The 23,973-nt window shown below is 42.9% G+C and overlaps 1 protein-coding gene across 2 annotated transcripts in view; it reads right to left on the minus strand.

Annotated features, from left to right (window-relative positions):
• PTPN9 (protein tyrosine phosphatase non-receptor type 9) overlaps nucleotides 1–23,973 on the minus strand; it is a 107,353-nt gene that overhangs the window by 42,303 nt on the left and 41,077 nt on the right. For both annotated transcript variants that reach the window (XM_034939164.3, XM_063596807.1), the window contains exons 2-5: nucleotides 12,664–12,807; nucleotides 9,765–9,854; nucleotides 8,677–8,801; nucleotides 2,818–2,923 (exon numbers count right to left, since the gene is read on the minus strand). In XM_034939164.3, the coding sequence (XP_034795055.1) occupies nucleotides 2,818–2,923; nucleotides 8,677–8,801; nucleotides 9,765–9,854; nucleotides 12,664–12,807 (465 nt within the window). The remainder of the gene's footprint in view (nucleotides 1–2,817; nucleotides 2,924–8,676; nucleotides 8,802–9,764; nucleotides 9,855–12,663; nucleotides 12,808–23,973) is intronic.

Genomic DNA, 23,973 nt, shown 5'->3' on the forward strand with positions numbered 1-23,973 from the left:
GGTGGCACATGCCTGTAATTCTAGCTACTTGGGAGGTTGAGGCATGAGAACTGCTTGAACCCAGGAGGTGGAGGTTGCAGTGAGCCAAGATCGTGCCACTGCACTCAGCCTTGGCAACAGAGCAAGACTTGGTCTTAAAAAAAAGGAACTTCTGTTAGTCAAAGAGCTTCATAAAAAGTGAAAAAACAAGCTATAAATTAAGAGACAGTTTACTGTGCGCACACATTATATGTGTGCGTGTATATATGTATCTTCATGGATTAGAATCAGTAATATATTAAAAACTATTAATTTCTAAATGGACAAATCATAAATAGACATTTCACAGAAGAAGAAAAAATATATAGCTAACGAATATATGAAGATATAGTTAATTTCACTAATAAAAGAAACGCAAGCTATACCACAAGATACCATTTCACATCCATTTGATTGGGAAAAAAATTAAGAAGTCTGACATTATTAAGTGCTGGAGAGGATGTAGATCAATGGAAATCTTCACACATGGCAAGGGGGTACGACTGCTTTGAAACACAGTTTGACATTGTCTTATAAAGTTAAATCTTCACAGACTTTAGGACCCAACAATCTACTCCTAAGTGTATACCCTAGAGCATGCATTCTCAATGGGGGAGATATCACCTCACCAAAGGGGTAAAGTAGGAGAGCAGGGTGAGGTGAGCCAGAATAAAAAAAAGAAATCGGGCCAGGTGCAGTGGCTCACACCTGTAATCCCAGCACTTTGGGAGGCTGAGGCGGGCAGTTCACAAGGTGAGGAGATCGAGACCATCTTGGCTAACATGGTGAAACCCTGTCTCTACTTAAAATACAAAAAAATTAGCCGGGCGTGGTGGTGGGCGCCGTAGTCCCAACTACTCTGGAGGCTGAGGCAGGAGAACGGCGTGAACCCGGGAGGCGGAGCTTGCAGTGAGCCGAGATCGTGCCACTGCACTCTAGCCTGGGCGACAGTGCGAGACTCCGTCTCAAAAAAAAAAAAAAAAAGAAATCTTACACTTTTTATGTATACAGAGTACATAAAGAGGCCAGGCACAGTGGCCAACACCTATAATCCCAGCACTTTGGGAGGCCAAGGAGGCGGTACTGCTTGAGCCCAGGAATTCAAGACCAGCCTGGGCAACATAGCCAGACTCTGTCTCTATTTAAAAAATAAGGCCAGGCGCAGTGGCTCACGCCTGTAATCCCAACACTTTGGGAGGCCGAGGCGGGTGGATCACCCGAGGTCAGGAGTTTGAGACCAGCCTGGCCAACGTGGAGAAACCCCGTCTCTACCAAAAGTACAAAAATTGGCCGGGCGTGGTGGCAGGCGCCTATAATCCCAGCTATTTAGGAGGCTGAGGCAGGAGAATCATTTGAACCGGGAGGTGGAGGTTGCAGTGAGCCGACATCGCGCCACCGCACTCCAGCCTGGGCGACAAGAGCAAGACTCCATCTCAAAAAACATAAAAATAAAATAAAATAAAACAAAATAAAATAAAAAATAAATTTTAAAGAGTACATAGAGATATGCAGTATGTTTATGGTATTAAAATTTCATTAGAAGAGGAATTATTAGGGGAAAAAATATTTTAAAAGGCTCCTTAGTGAGGCAACAATGAAAAAAGGTTGAGAAACACTCCCCTAGAGACCCTCTTACACATATGCACCAGAAAACATGTTTAAGAATGTTCATAACAGCACCATTCATAACACAGGTTGGGTATTCCTTATCCAAAATGCTTGGGACTAGAAGTGTTTCAGATTTTGAATTTTTTTCAGATTTTAGAATATCTGCATATACATAATTAGATATCTTGGGGATGGGACCCAAGTCTAAGCAGGAAATTTATGTATGTTTCTTCTTTTTTTTTTTTTTTTTTTTTTTGAGACGAAGTCTCACTGTGTCGCCCAGGCTGGAGTGCAGTGGCGCGATCTTGGCTCACTGCAAGCTCCGCCTCCCAGCTTCACACCATTCTCCTGCCTCAGCCTCCCAAGTAGCTGGGACTACAGGCGCCCGCCACCAGGCCCGGCTAATTTTTTTTTTTTTTTTGTATTTTTAGTAGAGACAGGGTTTCACCATGTTAGCCAAGATGGTCTCGATCTCCTGACCTCGTGATCCGTCCGCCTCAGCCTCCCAAAGTGCTGAGATTACTGGTGTAAGCCACCATGCCTGGCCTAAATTTATGTATGTTTCATATACACCTTATACACATAAGTATGCCTCAGATTCCCAAAGTGCTGGGATTACAGGCGTGAGTCATGGCACCCAGCCCATCCCACTTTTATGACTCAGAATGTTCCTGTGCTTTTTTTTTTTTTTTTTTTGAGACACAGTCTCGCTCTGTCGCCAGGCTGGAGTGCAGTGGCACAATCCCGGCTCACTGCAACCTCTGCCTCCCAGGTTCGAGCGATTCTCCTGCCTCAGCCTCCCGAGTACCTGGGACTATAGGCACGCGCCACCACACTCAGCTAATTTTTGTGTTTTTAGTAGAGACAGGGTTTCACCATGTTGGCCAGGATGGTCTTGATCTCTTGACCTCATGATCCACCCACCTCGGCCTCCCAAAGTGCTGGGATTACAGGCATGAGCCATGGCGCCTCGCCGTTCCTGTGCATTTTTTACCCGAATTCCTCCCATTTCACTTTTAAGATCGTTTCTTGTTCTAAGGAAGCAGAGAGTAGTCATCATTTACAGATGACCTTTACATTGAACATAATGTCTGAAGTTTGCATCTTTCCTAAATCTTTTCCCAAAGAATTAAAAATATATATATATCCCAAGCATTGAAGGAAACTTGAGAGGTCCCTCCATAGCCTTACCTTCAGCAGGTTTAGGACTTTCTTGCCAAGATCCAGCTCAAAGTTGGCATAATTAGAACCACACATGTCATAGATAAACACCAGTCCATTCCTCTGAGTTTCAAAGCTGTAAATCAACCATTGAACAAAAACATTTGTAAGTAAGAAGATGGATGAGGCAGGTTGAAAGCCTAATGCCAAAACAAAACCTGAGAGTATGAGACACATCTAGGATCAAAACAACTGCCTGACTGCACACTGGTCTTACAAAAAGATCTCTTATCTTTGGTATCTGCTATGTTTATTAAGGCAGATTTATCCAGAAGTACCAAATGCCAAACTCGTAGGTTGAGAATGCTCTACAGCAACTAAGTTATCAAAATCTGAACTGTTTTCTCCCACCCCTCTGAAACTACCTACCCAAATCATATAACATATTCCGTACTCAACCCCAAAGTTTCCTCTTCCATGAAAGTTTCCCTGATAACTGTAATCAAACATGCTACCAATTGTTTTTTCCCTTAAAGCCCCATAAATCTTTCTGTGGATTTTTCTTGTGGCCTTAATAAACTCTGTATAGCCATCTGATTCTCTCCTAAAGGACAAGAACTTGTTGTTCAACTCATTACGCCCAACAATCCCTAGCACAGCCCTTAAAAATAAATGGTCACTGAATTGTAATTCAGTAGACTGGAAGCCCATCTCTAAGAAAATATTTCAGACCTGTGAAAAACTGTGTAGAACAAAACTGCCTCTAAGCTCATTGATGGTAAATTTGTCTCTTATGACCCCATGGAGGAAGAGAACAAACACATAAATGGCCTTTGGAAAGCATTCCTAAAAAGTAGATTAAGGCTGACATAGTGGTTCATGCCTGTAGTCTCAGTACTTTGGGAGGCTAAGGATGGTGGATAGCTTAAGCCCAGGAATTTGAGACCAGGCTGGGCAACATGACAATACCTCATCATGTAGTGACCTATAGTCTCAGCTACTTGGGAGGCTCAGGTGGGAGGGTCACTTGAGCCCAGGAGGTCGAGGCTACAGGGAGGTCATGCCACTGCACTCCAGCCTGGGAGACAGAGTGAGATCTTGTCTTAAGAAAAAGTAAGACTGGGCGCAGTGGCTCACGCCTGTAATCCTAGCACTTTGGGAGGCCAAGGCAGCTGGATCGCTTGAACCCAGGAGTTCAAGACCAGTCTGGGCAACATGGCAAGACCCTGACTCTATTTAAAAAAAAAAAAAAAAAAAAAGAGGGAAAAGAAAGAAAAAAAAGTAGATTAACAGGTATTAATAGTAAGCCATGGCTGGGTGTGGTGGCTCACACCTATAATCCCAGCACTTTGGGAGGCTGAAGCGGGTGGATCATCTGAGATCAGCAGTTCGAGACCAGCCTGGCCAATATGGTGAAGCCCCATTTCTACTAAAAATACAAAATTAGCTGGGTATGGTGGCACATGCCTGTAATCCCAACTACTTGGGAGGCTGAGGCAGGAGAACTGCCTGAGCCCAAGAGGCAGAGGTTGCAGTGAATCGAGATTGCACCACTGCACTCCAGCCTGGGCAACAGAGCGAGACTCCATCTCAGGGGAAAAAAAAAAAAAAAAAGTAAGCCTATTCCCAGACCAAACTGAGGAACACTTGAAGATACAGAAAGTATTCCTCAGTCCAATTTCCCAGATTTATAAAGATTTCTCAAAGATGTACTCTTCCACCAAGCCAGATCCGTACTTATATGTGATCTGCAGACCCAAATGGTCATTAGGATAAATTATTTGATTGGACTACTCACAGATGACAGCAAGAGTTTTCACATCTATTTAGAATTGAGAAAATGTTTGGCACAAAACTCATTCCTGAAATCAGGAGTCTCAAAGTTATTGTTTTTTGTTTTGAGACAGAGTTTCACTCTTGTCACCCAGGCTGGAGTGCAACGGCGGGATCTCGGCTCACTGCAACCTCCGCCGCCCGGGTTCAAGCAATTCTTCTGCCTCAGCCTCCCGAGTAGCTAGGACTACAGGTGCCCGCCACCACACTTGGCTAATGTATTTTTAGTAGAGACGGGTTTTCGCCATGTTGGCCAGGCTGGTCTCGAACTCCTGACCTCAGGTGATCCACCCACGTCGGCCTCCCAAAGTGCTGGGATTACAGGCGTGAGCCACTATGCCCAGCCTCAAAGTTATTTTGTATCTTACTATTTTTGCACCAGCACCTCCTAGGAACCTCCATATCTTCATCCCTTTAACAAATTCCAAGGCAGAAGCACCCGCCCATGAGCTAACATTTCAAAAATGTCTAATTCTGAGGTACATGAAAGTTTCTCCAGCAGACTTAGTTTCAACTGGCACCTAATGTGTTACATTAGTGTTAAATCTTTACTCCTTTTTCTTATTTATTTCTTTACTTATTTTTTAATTTTTAGTAGAGATGGGGTTTCATTATATTGCCCAGGCTGGTCTCAAACTCCTGACCTCAAGTGATCTGCCCCCCTCGGCCTCCCAAAGTGCTGGGATTGCAGGTGTGAGTCACTGCGCCCTGCCCTTGACTCCTTTTTCACAACCCCAGAGAGACTATGATTCACAAAGGTCCAAGATGCTGTTAAAATGTGTGGCACAGGACAGGTCCAGTGACTCACACCTGTAATCTCAGCACTTTGGGAGACTGAGATGTGAAGACTGCTTGAGGCCAGAAGTTCGAGACCAGCCTGGTCAACAGAGTGAAACTCCGCCTCTACAAAAAAATTTTAAAATTGGACGGGTTTATTAGTACGTGCCTGTGGTCCCAGCTCCTTGGGAGACAGAGGCAGGAGGATCATTTGAGCCCAGGAGTTGAGGCTGCTGTGAGTTATGATGATGCAACTGCACTTCAGCCCGAGCAAAAGTGAGACCCTGTCTCTTAAATAAAAAGAAATAAAGAAAATGTGTGGCACAATTATTGAATAGGCTATCCAGATCTAGATACTTTCTATTTCTCCATGAGCTCCTCAAGGGTCAAATTCAAATTATGGGCTTTCCCCTCATGACTCCAGCTTGTGGCAGGGGACTAAAACAAAAACAAGTCAGTGAGGGGGCAAAGAGAATTTAAAAAAAAAGAAGCTTGGATGCATAATGAATGATCCAGGTTCTATATTCCCAGATCAAAGTGCTCATCCTGTGAAGGCACATAAAACATGAATGCAGTAAGATTTTCACACTTTAGGGTATAGAATAGATAGATATAGATAGATAGATAGATAGATGTGTGTGTGTTTATATGTGTGTGTATATATATACATATACTTTTTTTTTTTTGAGACAGAGTTCGCTTTTGTTGCCCAGGCTGAAGTGCAATAGTGCGATCTCTGCTCACTGCAACCTCCGCCCAAGTTCAAGTGATTCTCCTGCCTCAGCCTCTCGAGTAGCTAGGATTACAGGCACCCACCACCACGCCTGGCTAATTTTTTGTATTTTTACTAGAGATGGGGTTTCACCATGTTGGCCAGGCTGGTCTCAAACTCCCGACCTCAGGAGATCCACCCCCTTGGACTCCCAAAGTGCTGGGACTACATGCGTGAGCCACCAGAATATATATATATTTAAGACAGCATTTTACTCTGTTGCCCATGCTGTAGTGCAGTGGCACAATCATGGCGCACTGCAGCCTCGACCTCCCAGGGCTCAGATGATCCTCCCAGGGCTCAGGTGATCCTCCCAGGGCTCAGGTGATCCTCCCAGTTCAGCCTTCCGTGAGTGTCTGGGACTACAGGCAAATACCACCATGCCTGGCTGCCTAATTTTTAAACTTTTTGTAGAGACGAGGTCTTGCTATGTTGCCCAGGCTGGTCTCGAACTTCTGGGCTCAAGCGATCCTCTCACCTGGCCTCCCAAAGTGTTGGGATTACAGGCATGAGCCACTGCACCCAGTTTAAGATTTACAATGGGCCGGGCACGGTGGCTCACGCCTGTAATCCCAGCACTTTGGGAGGCTGAGGTGGGCGGATCACGAGCTCAGGTGATCGAGACCATCCTGGCTAACAAGGTGAAACCCCATCTCTACTAAAAATACAAAAAAAAAAAAAAAAAAAAAAAAAAACGGGCGTGGTGGCAGGCGCCTGTAGTCCCAGCTACTTGGGAGGCTGAGGCAGGAGAATGGCATGAACCCGGGAGTCAGAGCTTGCAGTGAGCTGAGATAGCGCCACTGCACTCCAGCCTGGGGGACAGACCGAGACTCCGTCTCAAAGGAAAAAAAAAATAAAAAAAATATTTTTTTAATTCTTGAGCTACATGTTACAGAAAACACCAAGAAGTTTAAAATACAGTCCCTGACATTGGTTTTAAAAAAACGGAGAAGCCAGATGCAGTGGCTTATGCTTGTAATCCCAGCATTTTGGGAGGCCAAGATGGGAGGATTGCTTAAGTCCAGGAGTTCAAGACTGCAGTGAGCTACAATCATGCTACTGCACTCCAGCCTGGGTGACAAACCAAGCCCTAGTCTCAAAAAACAAAAAAGAAAGAAACTGAGGATAGGAGATCCATGAGGGGCTACCAATGAAACAAGACTGGTTACAGATCACTTTGAAGAAGACGGATGATGGATATGTGGATGTTCATGATACCATTCTCTCTCAACCTACAGAGATTCGGATGTTAAAAAGAAAGTTTCCTGCCCTCAAGAAGCGAGTGGATTCATCATGTTGCCCAGGGCTGGTCTCAAACTCCTGGGCTCAGACAATCTGCCCATCTCAGCCAACCAAAGTGCTAGGATTACAGGCATGAATCAATGCGCCTGGCCTCAATATAGCACTTCTAATCCGGAGGACCAGCCAAAGATGTCGAGAGCAGTAAGAAACTGTAAATTACAAGCACCAGGGAAAAAGGAATAGCAGAATAACAGCATGGGAGGATAGAAATAACTCTGCCCAAGAGTGAAGAAACCAGGATCTTAGAACCAGCTGGACTAACATATGATGACTGTAAAAAACTTCTTGGGGCTTGAGTTTAATTGTCAATTGAATTGTAACAATACCATTTACCTTAGCAGGAAGAGAGTGATGACCTGAGCTGGTTCTTTATGCTTATGCACCTCTTTTTATTAAGGATGGTTTTTGCTTAACTTTATACTTCTGGACTTCTCCCTGAATGTTTTTTTGTTGTTGTTGTTTGTTTTGTGTAGGCTTTTTTGTGGGGTTTTTTTTGAGACAGGTCTTGCTGTGTCACCCAGGCTGGAATGCAGTGGCGTGATCATGGCTCACTACAGCTTCACCATTCTGGGCTCAAGTGATCCTCCCACCTCAGCAACCTCCCCCACCTCCCCCAAGAAGCTGGGACTAAAGGTGCACGCTACCACACCCAGCTAATTTTTTGTACTTTTTATCAGAGACAGGGTTTCACCATGTTGTCCAGGCTGGTCTCAACTCCTGGCTTCAAGCAATCCACCTGCTTCAGCCTCCCAAAGTGCTGGGATTACAGGTGTGAGCCACTGCACCCAGCCCTCCCCTGAATGTTGAGTCTCAAAATCCTCTGAACTAAACGGCATTATTCCTGTTATGCAGACAAAGAAACTGAGGCCCTAGAGGTTCTGATATGAGCAAAAAGAACCAGCACAGGTCATCTCCCCCTCATTCTTTTCCAATAAGTAGTTTTCCATACACTGAAGATTGCCGATAATTGACTTTCTCAGCTTGTTTTCCTGACATAGAGCCAAGGTGGTAAAGAGAAAGCCCACCATCTTGATAGTGCCTGCAAACATGCCGAGTTCTAAAGGACATGGATTGTTTTCTATTCATAGCATTGCCCAGGGCACATCCTAGGAGAATGGCGAAGGCACTGCTGAATTTAATCAAGTAAAAAACTGTCACTTTCCTACCTGCATGTAGAATACCTAAAAAATAATCTCAATGCTTACCTATCCACAGCTCTGTCTAGCAAGTAAAACAGAGCCTGAAGTACCACATGTTGGACTGACTTGTGGGGATGATGCAACCTGGCAGTAAAGAGGGCAATGGAGGCTCCTGTTGGGTCCCGAACATTCTAAAGCAAATAAAACAAGAAACATTAAAAAAATCAAATAGAAAATCACAGCAATTACTAAGACTTATATACTGGATAAGGGTTTGATACATGTAGAAAACAGATGCTAACAATAATTCCCTGACTTCACTAACTGCTCTCCAAAGGGAAGAGTGTTAATATCATCCCTTGCCTGATTCTCCCAGGACTCCCTGGACCATATTTCTGTGGTAAGAAAAAAAAAAACACATTCTCTTTGCTCTTCAACTACAGACAGATCAAAGGATGGCTGTGCACTGGCTTCCTAGCTAACTTCCCTGGCAGAATGGCAAAAGAAACAAGCAGCAGGAGAGAACCAGGGAACAGGACCATGATTTCCACCCTCTGCCTTAAAAGTGCCATTGTATGTTTACTTGAAAGGCTGAGGTCTCAACTAAGTGGAGAGCTTGCGTTAAATATGGAAGCATGGGTGTCTGACACATTGCATACCTCTCCCAAAGACCATGACTAACCTTAATGGACCAACTGAAGAAACTTTTCTAAGTCTACTGTACAACTGATTTTCCATAATTCAATTATTCAATTATCATTAGTAACTCTAATTACTAGAAACTATTAGTAATTCAATTGTTACTAAAATAATTTTATACCAAACTGCATGGCTGTTTCACATCTGCTCCTAACTGTGGAGACTCTCTAGATTCAGGATAAGGTATATAGGAACAAAGTCCAAACAGGGGGGGATGGGGGAGGGATAGCATTAAGAGATATACCTAATGCTAAATGACGAGTTAATGGGTGCAGCACACCAACAAGGCACATGTATACATATGTAACAAACCTGCACATTGTGCACATGTACCCTAAAACTTAAAGTATAATAATAATAAAATTAAAAAAAAAAAAAAAAAACAAAGTCCAAACAGGACACCAGTTAAAAAAGGAAGTAATAAGGCCCTACAAGATAGGTCCCTAAACACTCACTAAGATGGTGAATTTTCCACTGAGGATCTCAGAACGAAGAGGTTCCTCATGAGGTTTCAGCTTTACAATGCCTTCCTTCCTTCGAGTTTCCTAAAAAGGAAGCACAGCAAAATGTATTAATATGAAAATACTGTATATCCAGGACAGCACCATGTAACCACCAAATCTCAGAGATAACGTGGTTATCAATGAATGAATGAATTATAAATTTCATAACTAAATAAATTTTGTAACTAATTTCATAACCAATTCTACTTCATTTAGTTGAATTAGAATTCAATTAAATGGGCCGGGCGCAGTGGCCCACGCCTGTAATCCCACCACTTTGAGAGGCCAAGGCGGGCAGGTCACCTGAGGTCAGGAGTTCGAGAGCAGCCTGGCCAACATGGTGAAACCTTGTCTCGGCTAAAAATACAAAAATTAGCCTGGCATGGTGGTGCGCGCCCATAATCCCAGCTACTCAGGAGGCTGAGGCAGGAGAATTGCTTGAACCCAGAAGGTGGAGGTTGCAGTAAGCCAAGACAGCACCACTGCACTCCAGCCTGGGTGACAAAATGAGACTCTGTCTCAAAAAAAAAAAAAAGAATTCAGCTAAATGAATAATGAAGTCAACTAAATGAATTATGAATTTCTTTGTAACCTGCCTCCAAGCCAGTCAAGCATTTTCAGAATTCCTGTCCAAAGCTACTTTATCAGCCCCTCAGGTAGGGTATTTTTCTCTGACTCAGTAAGAACCCTAACCCTGAAGAGTAACCAGTATGTTACATTCAGGTGCAGGATCAAGGTTCTTAAACACGCAGCAGCACTGACATGGTACCAGGACACTAAAATATGGACCTCAAAAATGTCTGGATGCCTACGTCCTCACATATTTTCTAGGTTTAGGCCTCTCCTATGTTTAAATAGGAGCCTTCTCTCCACCTGATATTGTCTCCAACAGCAGCTACCATGACTTCATTTTCCTCACCCTGATGGCCAGATTCTTTTTTTTTTAATTGAGACCGAGTCTCACACTGTTGCCGAGGCTGGAGTGCAGTGGCATGATCTTGGCTCACTGCAACCTCCACGTCCAAGAGATTCTCTTGCCTCAGGTTCCTGAGTAGCTGGGATTACAGGCACGTGCCACCATGCCTGGCTAATTTTTGTGTTTTTAGTAGAGACGGGGTTTTGCCATGTTGCCCAGGCTGGTCTCCAACTCCTGGGCTGAAGCGATCCACCCGCCTCGGCCTCCCAAAGTGCTGGGATTACAGGCATGAGCCACCGCGCCCAGCCTCTTCAGTTCTCCTCTTAAATGACAAGGTTGACCACCTACATTTCCTTTTTCCGGAGACATTCTCTACCTTTATATACCGATAACGAAAAAATATTATCTTGGTTTGTCTTATTTCATCAACTGCTTGTTTTAAACCTCTTAGGCTGGGCACGGTGGCTCATGCCTGTAATCCCAGTACTTTGGGAGGCCGAGGTGCGTGGATCACTTGAGCTCAGGAGTTCGAGACCAGCCTGGGCAATATAGCAAAACCCCGTCTCTACTAAAAATACAAAAAAATTAGCCAGATATGGTGGCGCGTGCCTGTGGTCCCAGCTACTCGGGAGGCTAAGGTGAGGTGGGAGGATCACTTGAGCTCAGGAGGCAGAGATCTGCAGTGAGCTGAGATCATGCCACTTCACTTCAGTCTGGGAGACACAGCAAGACTCTGTCTCAAAAAAAAAAGTGCTTCCACAGAATCCAGTGCTGCCTTATCATAACATTTCTACAACTCTTTGTTTATTTTCTCTTTTTTTTTTTTTTTTTAAACAGTCTCACTCTGTTGCCCAGACTGGAATGCAATGGTGTGATCTTGGCTCACTGCAACCTCCACCTCCTTGGTTCAAGTGATTGTCCCTCCTCAGCCTCCCGAGTAGCTGGGAATACAGGTGCCACTACACCCAGCTAATTTTTGTAGTTTTAGTAGAGATGCGGTTTTGCCATTTTGTTCAGGCTGGTCTCAAACTCCTGACCTCAAGTGATCCACCTGCCTTGGCCTCCCAAAGTGCTGAGATTACAGGCATGAGCCACCGCACCCAGCCCTAGTCTCTCTTTCTAAATAGTAATCTCTGTACCTGGAACACAGTAAGTATAAAATAAGTATCTGTTGAGTAAATGAATGAATATTGAATGAGCTGGTCCACAAGATAGATGTAACCAAACTTCAGTTAAGCTAATCCTAGTGCTTGTTATCCCAATTTTTTTTTTTTAGGGAGATTTTGTATTTCTTTAGAAGGATTCTGACCCCAAAGTAACATGCTGTATAGTGTTTTATCAAAGACACTACTAACTGAGAAAGCAAACAGAAGCACAAAACCAAAGTCTATGCCCCCTCAAAAAACAAAAATCAAAACAAAGTAAAATCCTGATGCCGCTACATTTGCATAAAGATACTTTAAGATAATGGACCTAGCTAATACACAGTTGCTCTTCTTTTCCAGTGTTAAAACTTCCCTTCCTGAACTGCCCACTAAGCTCATCATTCATCTGAATGGCAAGTTTCTAAAAGCCTTAGACAACCTGAAAACCAAGATTTTCATGTGGCCAGAGGCCAATGAAAAGAGCTAGGATTAAAATTCTAGGAAGGGTGAACCCCTATCCTGCCACCAGGATGCTGTCAGGCTACTTCCTCCGTCTCAATCATTAGATGTGGCATCCTGGTCTACGATCAAAACTTAGGTACAAAAGTAGTGCCTTCCAGTAGCTGCCTTGCCCAGCTTCAGCTCTCACAAGGGCTCCTGGATATGGATCCATTTTTTATGAAAGTGAGGAGGAACACTTAGAGAACCAATGTGTGTGTCGAGCATGACAGGGACAACAGCAACACTTAGCCCAACTGCCACAGGTCTGGTCCACCCCTGAGCCACATACTCTGTAGGAGTGGAACAATTCTATGGCACGGAGCACATCAAACTTCCTTGCCATGAGGAACTTGACAGCCACATTCCAAGACAGCGGGGAAACATTGTACTGAACTGTCCACTTGTTAATCTCTTCGAGAAACTGCTTGGTAGCCTGTTTGACAAAGAAAGAAAGAATAATTAGTAAGAAGAGAGCATATTTATGGAGTCAAAAAACAAACAAGTGAAAACTATCATCCCTTCTCCAAGCAAGTCTGAACCCAGTTTGCTACAGGGAGCAGGGAAAGACAAACAAAAAGGTAGAAACAGGTCTGAAACCAGACATAGTTAAAATTTGTATAATTCAATGAGGCCAGAAGCCAGATCTAGGTTCAGAAAACAGGACTTAGTGCAGGTATGCATGAAAAAATGAGGGGGGAGAAGAGGGATCCTAAATGAGATGCAAATTACTAGTCCCAAAGCAAAAAATAAAAAAATTTAAAAAATTTGGGAGGCCACACTTTGGGAGGTAGAGGTGGGAGGATCACTTGAGGTCAGGAGTTCAAGACTAGCCTGACCAACATGGTGAAACTCCATCCATCTCTACTAAAAATACAAAACTAGCCGGATGTGGTGGCGCACGCCTGTAATGTCAGCTACTTGGAAGGCTGAGGTAGGAGAACTGCTTAAACCCAAGAGGCAGAGGTTGCAGTGAGCTGAGATCATGCCATTGCACTCCAGCCTGGGCAACAAGAGCGAAACTGTCTCAAAAAAAAAAAGAAAGAAAGAAAAAAAAAGAAAACAAAAAGAAAAGTGGCCAGGCCTTCCGAAGGATTATTGCCTAATGCAGTGTAGTATAGCAGTCTCAGCTGCTGCTTTGGTCCCACAAGCCAAATGGACACAGCAAAAGAATCAGAAAATGGTTTTGGCTTTGGAATTTGAGGCCAGTAAAATTATTAAGAAGAACTTAGCCAATCAAAAGAGCAGCTATTCTTTGTGCTAACTGACCCCACTGGACCTCTTCATGCTTTATATGGCAACCCCAAAACTGGATACTAGTATCCAGAGTCAATAACAGCCCCTCTGGATAGTGGTTTTGGAAAGGGGAGGAAAATTTTCATTTTTATTGTCTGACCCAGGCTGGCAAGATGCCTGCTTCCAGAACTGTTTCTATCTCTCAACTAATTCATGTTCTTTTATGCACTCTCATCCTATTTCTCCTTACATTATAACCAATTTCCTTTTTAGACAAACTACTTTTCTGTTTCTTCATTTTAGAATGATTTAAATTGGGATTTTTTTTTTTCTTTTTTTGAGACAGGGTCTCACTCTGTGACCCAGGCTGGAATGTAGTGGCACAATCTTGGCTCACTGCAGCTTCGACCTCCTGGGCTCAAACAATCCTCCAGCCTCAGCCTCTCGAGTAGCTGGGACTATAGGCATGGCATATGTCATCACACCCAGTAATTTTTTTCTTTGTTATTTTTAGTAGAGACAAGGTCTCACTACATAGCCCAGGATTGGTCTCAAACTCTGGGGCTCAAGCGATCCTCTCATGATCCCTCTCAAAGTGCTGGGATTACAGGCATGAGCCACTGCCCTCAGCACATTTTTTTTTTTTTTTTTTTTTTGAGACAATGTCTCACTCTGTCACCCAGCAGACTGTAGTGCAGTGGCACAATTACTGCTCATTGCAGCCTCAAACTCCCGGGCTCAAGGGATCCTCCTGTCCCTGCCTTCCGAGTAGCTGTGACTACAGGTGCACACCACCATGCCTGGGTAATTTTTTTGATTTTCTGTAGAGACGAGGACTCCCTTTGTTGGCCAGGCTGGTCTTGAACTCCAGTGCTCAAGTGATCATTCCATCTCACATTCCCAAAGAGCTGGGATTGCATCTGTGAGCTAAATTGGGATTTTTTTTTTTTTTTTTTTTTTTTTTTTTTTAGATAGTCTCACTCTGTCACCCAGGCTGGAGTGCAGTGGTGCCATCTTGGCTCACTGCAACCTCTGCCTCCAGGGTTCAAGTGATTCTTCTGCCTCAGCCTCCCGAGTAGCTGGGACTACAGGCGCACACCACCACGCCTGGCTAATTTTTGTATTTTTAGTAGAGACAAGGTTTCACCATATTGGCCAGGCTGGTCTCCAACTCCTGACCTCATGATCCGTCTGCCTCGGCCTCCCAAAGTGCTGGGATTACAGGTGTGAGCCACTGCACCCAGCCAGGAATAATTTTTTTGTAGGCATTCTACACTACTAAAAGCTTCATGCGTGGCTATTCTGTCCCTTCCATCCAGAAACTTTTCTCAGCTGTTTGTCTACAATATGATGAACCTGATGAGAATTCTGAATTTTCACCATACCTCTATTCCCAATCAACCCACAGTTATGACTTATTTATTCATATTTAATAAGCACCTGTTATTTGTTAAGCTAATACTTGCACTGAAAGGTATAACGAATAAAAAAATGAGGTTTGCTTCGAAAGGTATAAAACTAGCTTACCATGTGACCATGGACACGGCAATTCTGTCTTTGCTAATTTTTCAATTGAAAAATAAAGGGAGGACCGGGCACGGTGGCCCACAACTATAATCCCAGCACTTTGGGAAGCCAAGGCGGGTGGATCATTTGAGGTCGTCAGGAGTTCGAGACCAGCCTGGCCAACATGGTGAAACCCTGTCACTATTAAAAATACAAAAATCAGCCAGGCATGGTGGTGCATGTCTGTAATCCCAGCTACTCAGGAGGCTAAGGCAGGAAAATTGCTTGAACCCAGGATGTGGAGGTTGCAGTGTGCCAAGATTGCGCCATTGCACTCCAGCCTGGGTGACAGAGCGAGACTCTGTTTCAAAGAAAAAAAAAAATGGCTGGGCGTGTTGGCTTATGCCTGTAATCCCAGCACTTTGGGAGGCCGAGGGCAGATCACAAGGTCAGGAGCTCGAGACCAGCCTGGCCAATATGGTGAAACCCCGTCTCTACTAAAAATACAAAAATTAGCTGGGCATGGTGGCATGCGCCTGTACTCCCAGCTAGTCAGGAGGCTGAGGCAGAAGAATCGCTTGAACCAGGAGGTGGGGTTGTAGTGAGCCAAGATCGTACCACTGCACTCCAGCCCCAGCGACAGAAAGAGACTCCATCTCAAAAAAAAAAGAAAGAAAGAAAAAGAAAGGGAGGGCTGGGCACGGTGGCTCATGCCTGTAATCCTAGCACTCTGGGAGGCCAAGGCAGGAAGATCACTTGAGGCCAATTCAAGATCAGCCTGGCCAACATAGTGAGATCCTGTCTCTATAATAGATATATATATTACATTATATATATCACATATTATATTATTATATATTATGTTATAATATATGATATATTATATTATAATATATCATGATATATTATAATATAATATATCATGATATATTATGATATATTATATATTATAATATATCATAATATATAATAAATTATGATATATTATATTATATATTATAATATATTATATATTATATATTATAATATATTATATATTATAATATATTATATATTATAATATATTATTATATATAATATATTATTATATTATATATTATTATATCTTATAATATATTATTATATTATATATTATTATATCTTATAATATATTATTATATTATATATTATTATATCTTATAATATATTATTATATTATATATTATTATATCTTATAATATATTATTATATTATATATTATTATATCTTATAATATATTATTATATTATATATTATTATATATTATACTATATATTATTATAATATATAATTTTATTATTATAATATATATTTTATATTATATATAATACATATAAGAAAAATAAAGAGAAAAAGCATAATAGCAATGACCTACTTCGGAGTCTTGGCAACAAGTCCTACCTTACAAATACAATTCAAATTGCTACACACTATTTAAACAACTGGCAAACTAAAATCGCAGGAGAGTCAGCAATACCTCATAACAGAGCATCTGATTCATCCCCCAATTTCTAGGAAAGGACAAAAGTACTTTATAAACCCGAGGAAAGTCTAAACGGCCTGAGGCTGCACCTGAGCTTTAGAGCCTTACGATTAAGGCAACATAGCTTACACCATTGGAGAAGGAAAGAACCAGCAAAACCAATCAGGCAAAGTGCATGAAAAGAGCCAAGAAATAAAGGCCATGAAGAAAAGCTTTCAGAAGATCATTCTGGCCTGGAACCAGCTGAAGCCACGCCAGAGAAATGAGTCCCAGAGAAGACAACAGGACAAACTTAGAATGCTCCTTCAGAAAATAGTTTGAGTTGCCTCTGTGGAGTGAGTGGCCAGCATCAAAATGAGGAAAGATGGAAGGAAAAAGAAGTGAGCACAGAAAGATCCCAGAAATAAAACTCTAGCCAGTCAGTAAATTCCCCAGGAGACATGGTACCTGTTTTTGTTTTTTGTTTTTTCTGCTTTTTTTTTTTTTTGAGACAGAATCTCACTCTGTCGCCCAGGCTGGAGTACAGTGGCGCAATCTTGGCTCCTGGCAAGCTCCACCTCCCGGGTTCACGCCATTCTTCTGCTTCAGCCTCCCGCCACCACACCCGGCTAATTTTTTTGTATTTTTAATAGAGACAGGGTTTCACCGTGTTAGCTGGGATGGTCTCGATCTCCTCACCTCGTGATCCACCTGCCTCGGCCTCCCAAAGTGCTGGGATTACAGGCGTGAGCCACCACCCCCGGCCGAGACATGGTACCTGTTTTTTAATTAACCTATTATCCTTTAAATACAGTTCTCTAGTGGGCCTCTCTGATGTTGCTTATAGAATAAAACACCAGAATAATAGAACATATTTTTCCTGCTACTTAGCTGGGTATACAATTTCTAATAAAAAATAGTCAATGGATAAATCAGTGTATAAGTAGAAGTGGAAAATCTAAATGACCAAGAAGTGATATGAACTCATCACATATCCATCTGTTAAGACAAATTTTCATTGTTTGGCTGGACACAGTGGCTCGCCCCTGTAAACCCAGCACTTAGGGAAGCCAAGGTGTGCAGATCACGAGGTCAGGGGTTCGAGACCAGCCTGGCCAACATAGTGAATGAAACCCTGTCTCTACTGAAAATACAAACAATTAACAGGGTGTGGTGGCAGGTGCCTGTAATCCCAGCTACTTGGGAGGCTGAGGCAGGAGAATCGCTTGAACCCAGGAGGCAGAGGTTGCAGTGATCCAAGATCGTGTGACTGCATTCCAGCCCAGGAGACAGTGCGAGACTCTGTCTCAAAAAAAAAAAAAGATAACTTTTCATTTTTCATAAATAAACCATGTCCTAATAAGAGAAAGGCATGCAGGTTTCACACACTTCCTTCAAAGTACATCTTGCCTTCCTTTTTATTAAGCTCAGTTCCTCCAAGGTTCTTAATGTTCTGTAGCTCCCAAGAGCTGTTGCCTTGAGCTGACCTCTGTCCCCCTGCTGGTCAGGATGTTATTCTTGGCTTTAAGCACAGGAACAATTCCTCCTGGTTTGGCCTGACCAGGCCTTGCATGTAGAGTCCAGTGTACTGTAAACAGTGATGTGATATTTACAGATACAAATACACATGCGTAGCACCTGCTCTGTTCAGCCTCAGATTCACCCTCCTGCACACCCATCCCTCTGGTGGAAGAGATGAACCTCTAAAAGGAGTCAGAAAGAATGGCCTCATCTTCAACAACCTTCCTTGAGACAGTTAATCAGATTTCTCCCTCTGCTTACACATAGGTTTAACATGACCACTGAGTACAAAGTAATTTGTAGCTCTGCTGGTTACCAGAAAAACAAGTCCCAGCAACTTTAATGAGCAACACAGTCTTCAGAAGGGATAATTGAAATTCTCGAAATTAAAACTCAGTGTATTTCCTAGTGAAAGAAAGAATGAGCCAAAAGATGAGTCACAGCTTAGAAAATATTTTAACTCCAGGACAATGGTTTGAATCTATCTATGCTTATGAAACACAAGTTGTTAACACCTGGCAGCTAAGGAAGAGCTGGAGTTCAAACAGCTCTGGTCTTCCTTTGGGATAAGGTCTGAATTGATATATGGAGAAACTAACATTACCACTTACAACCCTCCTTAACCAGTTTTTCAGGTAAGGGTAAGATTTGTTTTGTTTTGCTTTTTTGAGACAGGGTGTTGCTTTGTCACCGAGGATGGAGTGGAGCAATCATGGCTCACTGCAGCCCCGACCTCCTGGGCTCAATTGATCCTCCTGCCTCAGCCTCCCAAGTAGCTGAGACTACATGCACACGTCACCATGCCTGGCTAATTTTTGCATTTTTTAGTAGAGATGGGGTTTCACCATGTAGCCCAGGCTGATCTCAAACTCCTGGGCTCAAGAAATCCACCTGCCTCAGCCTCCCAAAGTGCTGGAATTACAGGCATGAGCCACCGTGCCTGGCCTCAAGGGTAAGATTTGTTCCTGCATAGTCAAAAAGCATACTATAATTATCTACTTCTCCCACAACCATGTTTAAATAAATAAAAACAAGTTTCTTGACTATGGCCATGAAGATAAAGATACTAGAGAACCTGCTATAAAACAGCTGAGAAAGCTGTCAATTAAGCAGGGTACACCCTGGACACAATTCATTAGTGTTGAAATAATGGTATCAGAGAGAATAAAACCAACAACATAGCCTCCATGTTACATCAAACTCCCAAGAGCAGCTATAATTTTGAGATGAGCTTTGGGCAAGGAACTAGCCACTCAAGAGGTCAAGAATAATGTGCTGGCACTCTCGGTTCCACAGGTAGTACCTTAAATCCTATATCCCAAGACAACCTAGGAGAGTGAAAAGCCAGACCTGTAAGAAACCTGCTCTTGAAATAAACAAAAAACTTCTGTCTCCTGAAATGTCAGTTACCTAGCAACAAAGGAGAAAGTTTAGTGTGGTTTTGGGGATTATAAAGAACCAATCCATCTTCTTATTCACTACTGTGTGTTATTTGGGCAAGCCATTTAACCTCTCTGAGCCACAATTTCCTCACCTTGAATGAGAAACGGATGGAAGAGCACCCACTACCATACCTAGCACTTGGTAGTCTCTGAATGGATGAATGTTCATTCTCTTTTTTCTTTACTCTGGTCATTTCACACTAAAATTTCTTTCAACAAAGATAGAATTTCTTAGAATCATATGACCTCTGTTGCTTCCCTTTAGCCTGTATCAATGCAATCTCTCTAATCCATTTTATACAAAACCATACATTTAAACTAGAAATATGTGTTCAGGCTGGGAGTGGTGGCTCACATCTGTAATCTCAGCACTTTGGAAGGCCAAGGTGGGAAGACTGCTTGAGCCCAGGAGTTAGAGACCAGCCTGGGCAACATGGTGAGACCCCATCTCTACAAAAAAATTTAAAAATTAGCCATGCATGGTGGCACATGCCTGTGGTCCCAGCTACTCGGGGGGCTGAGGTGGGAGGAGTGCTTGAGCCTAAGAGGCCAAGGCTGCAGAGGGCCAAGATCATACCACTGCAGTCTAGCCTGGGTGACTGAGTGAGACTCTATCTCAAAAAAAAAAAAAAAAAAAAGGCCAGGTGCAATGGTTCACGCCTATAATCCCAGCACCTTGGGAGGCCGAGGCAGGTGGATCACCTGAGGTCAGAAGTTTGAGACCAGCCTGGCCAACAGGGTGAAACCTCGTCTCTACTAAGAAAACAAAAATTAACCAGGTGTGCTGGCTTGCGCCTGTAATCCCAGCTACTCAGGAGGCTGATGCGGGAGAATAGCTAGAACCCAGGAGGCAGAGGCTGCAGTAAGCCAAGATCATGTCATTGTACTCCAGCCTGGGTGACAAGAAAGAAAGAAAAACAAAAGAAATAAACATTCAACTGAAAACGATTTTTTTTTTTTTTTTGAGACAGAGTCTCACTCTGTTGCCCAGGCTGGAGTGCAGTGGCGTGATCTCGGCTCACTGCAAGCTCCGCCTCCTGGGTTCACGCCATTCTCCTGCCTCAGCCTCCTGAGTAGCTGGGACTACAGGCGCCCGCCACCATGCCCGGCTATTTTTTTGTATTTTTAGTAGAGACGGGGTTTCACTATGTTGGCCAGGATGGTCTCGATCCCTTGACCTCGTGATCCACCTGCCTCGGCCTCCCAAAGTGGTGGGATTACAGGCCTGAGCCACCGCGCCCGGCCTCAACTGAAAACACTTTTTAAAGGACCAATTCTTCCTTATTCAAGGCTCTGTGGCTATAAAGAAAAAGCTGAGGCCAGAAGTATTTAGACTTCAGTTCCCATCTTTTTGTCCCTACTCTCAGACTTCTCTGGCAGCTCCAGAGATTAACAATGCCATCCTAGGCACAAGCTCCTTTTAACAGCACAAACTATGGAGAGGTCTCAATACAATAAAGAAACAGGTGTTGATTACAGGTGTTGTGCAGAACAAACACCATGAAAAAATGCAGTCAGTCATCCTGCAATGAAGACCTAAATAAGGAAAGTGATTCAAGATAAGATGCAATGTCTGGCTTTTACCAAATTTGAAGATACTTCTGTATTTCAACAAATATGCCATTTCTCCATTATTTCAGTGATGGATGCATTAATGAACTACCTTCCTCTCATGACCTGTTTCCCCCCTCTCTCCTTCATTGTGAATTACTGCCTTTTTATATCTATTGATCCCTTCAGCCCATATTAATCTGCTAGGAGACAGACTCTGAGCAAAGACACACTGGTTTGCCATAAGGCAGCAAGAGGTTTGATGAATTTCCAAACTAAAACTATGATTTTTCCATAAGCACTTTGTTAATGTACCAAAAAAGGAAACAAATCCAGTCTCTTTAATATTTACTGGTTTATCTCAAATATTTTCCACTTCTCAGGAAAACACTGCCTTTTCTTAAAATGTGATTTTAAAAGAGATAATGCTTTCTTAAATAGGCTCTTACTGCATTTGGGAAAAGTTTTAAGTATATTTTCTGATTTTATCGTATTATAAAACAATGTAATAACAAAAATTTGCAAAAAGTAAAAGGCCAGTCATAATCCGTGCACACACACATTTAAAGAAAAACTTAAGGGAAGGGGAAAAGAAAGGATTAGTCAAACATTCACAACAAATATTTGCTGAGGGCCCATTCTGTGCTAATCAGTACAGTAGTTGTTGAGAAGACACAACATAGATCGCTTCTTGGCCTTTCGCTAAGATCAAGTGAGAAGACACAACATAGAGACATAAAGACCCTATTCCAAGCAGTTTACAATCATTTAACTATGGAGACAGATGTATAAATACATCTTTACCACATAATGTAATAAATTCTAGGAAGGTTCTATGAACAGAATGCTATGGGATTCAAACTCTATGGATATAAAAAAAATTTTTTTAGGAGTGCCTTGAAGGATGAGTAGGAATCTGTCAGGCAGAGAAAAGTATTCTAGTCAGAGAACAAAATGTTTCAAATCAGGGTCATGAAAGAACAGGGCTTATTGGGGATATCATATAGCTAGTGTGTCCAATGTGTATGAGGGAGAATGGTGGGAGATGTGTGAACAGGGGGGCTGAACCAGACTGGGAAGGCCCTTGTATGCTGTACTTCAAATTCCAGACATGATCCTATAAACATAAAAGATTCAATAGAGATCTTTAAGCAAAGGGATGAGATGATGAGTTTGGTTCCCCTCTCCCACCTCAAAAAAATAACTATAAGCAGTGGGGAAGTCAGACTGAAAGGAAAAAAAATCTAGCAACAGGGAGGTAAGTTCCCTGAAGACAGGAATCATATCTATTTTATTCACCTAGTTCCTAGCACCGTGCCTGGCACAAAGCACTTACTTAATAAATATCTATGATGAATGAATGAATGAATTATTGAAGTCTCAATATTATTAACATTTAGAGGGCAGACAGAAGATGAAGAACAAAGGAACTTTTACAATTTTCTTTTAGAAATACTAGTGATTGCAGGCCAGGCATGGTGGCTCACACCTGTAATCCCAGCACTTTGGGAGGCCAAGGCAGGCGGATCACCTGAGGTCAGGAATTCGAGACCAGCCTGACCAATATGGCAAAACTCCGTCTCTACTAAAAATACAAAACTTAGCTGGGCATGGTGGTGGGCGCCTCCCAACTACTCGGGAGGAGGCTGAGGCAAGAGAATTGCTTGAATCCAGGAGGCTGAGGTTGCAGTGAGCCGAGATCATGCCATTGCACTCCAGCCTGGGTGACACAGTGAGACTCCGTCTCAAAAAAAAAAAAAAAAAAACTAGTGATTGCTGAAAATCAAATAAATGGTGATCTAAACAAAAACAAGAGGAACCGTCAAATATCTTCCTTAAAAAAAAAAAAAAAGGCCAGGCTCGGTGGCTCACGCCTGTAATCCCAGCACTTTGGGAGGCTTAGGTGGGCGGACCATGAGGTTAAGAGATCAAGACCATCCTGGCCAACACGGTGAAACCCCCACCTCTATTAAAAATGCAAAAAACTTAGCTGGGCGTGGTGGTGCGCACCTGTAGTCCCAGCTACTCGGGAGGCTGAGGCAGGAGAATCACTTGAACTCAGGAGGCGGAGGTTGCAGTGAGCCGAGATGGTGCCACTGCACTCCAGCAGGGCAACAGAGGGAGACTCCATCTCAAAAAAAAAAAAAAAAAAAAAAAAAAAAAAGGCCAGGCGTGGTGGCTCACACCTGTAATCCCAGCACTTTGGGAGGCCGAGGCAGGCGGATCACCTGAGGTCAGGCGTTCAAGACCAGCCTGGCCAACATAGCGAAACCCTGTCTCTTCTAAAAATACAAAAATTAGCTGTGTGTGGTGGTGCCTGCCTGTAATCCCAGCTACTCAGGAGGCTGAGGCAGGAGAATCACTTGAACCCAGGAGGCAGAGGTTGCAGTGAGCCAAGATTGTGCCACTGTACTCCAGCCTGGGAGAGAGAGCAAGACTTTGTCTCGAAAAAAAACAAAACAAAACAAAATACACACACACACAAAGCTTCACAGTAAAGATAGCTCTCACATTACAGGCTTCTCCGAGGAATGTAAAGACTTGGTTTAACATCAGGAGATCTATCAAAGCAATTTTTATGTTAACAGGAAAGGAAAAAAAGTATATAACCTTCTCAACAGATGCTGAAAATGCACTGCGTAAAATCCATCACACATAGGCCCCGTAATTTTTTTCTATTAAAGATGAGAAGGCCAGCAGGTACCTGCTATTACCACCACTATGTAACATTGCACTGAAGGTCATACCTAACAGAAGCCAAAAGATGCGTAACAACCTGATGCAAAAAGACAGGAATTTTAGGCCAGGTGCAGTGGCTCCAATCTATAATCCCAGCACTCTGGGAGGCCAAAGTGGATGGACTGCT

Source organism: Pan paniscus, chromosome 16, assembly GCF_029289425.2.
Source record: "Pan paniscus chromosome 16, NHGRI_mPanPan1-v2.0_pri, whole genome shotgun sequence".
NCBI lineage: Eukaryota > Metazoa > Chordata > Mammalia > Primates > Hominidae > Pan > Pan paniscus.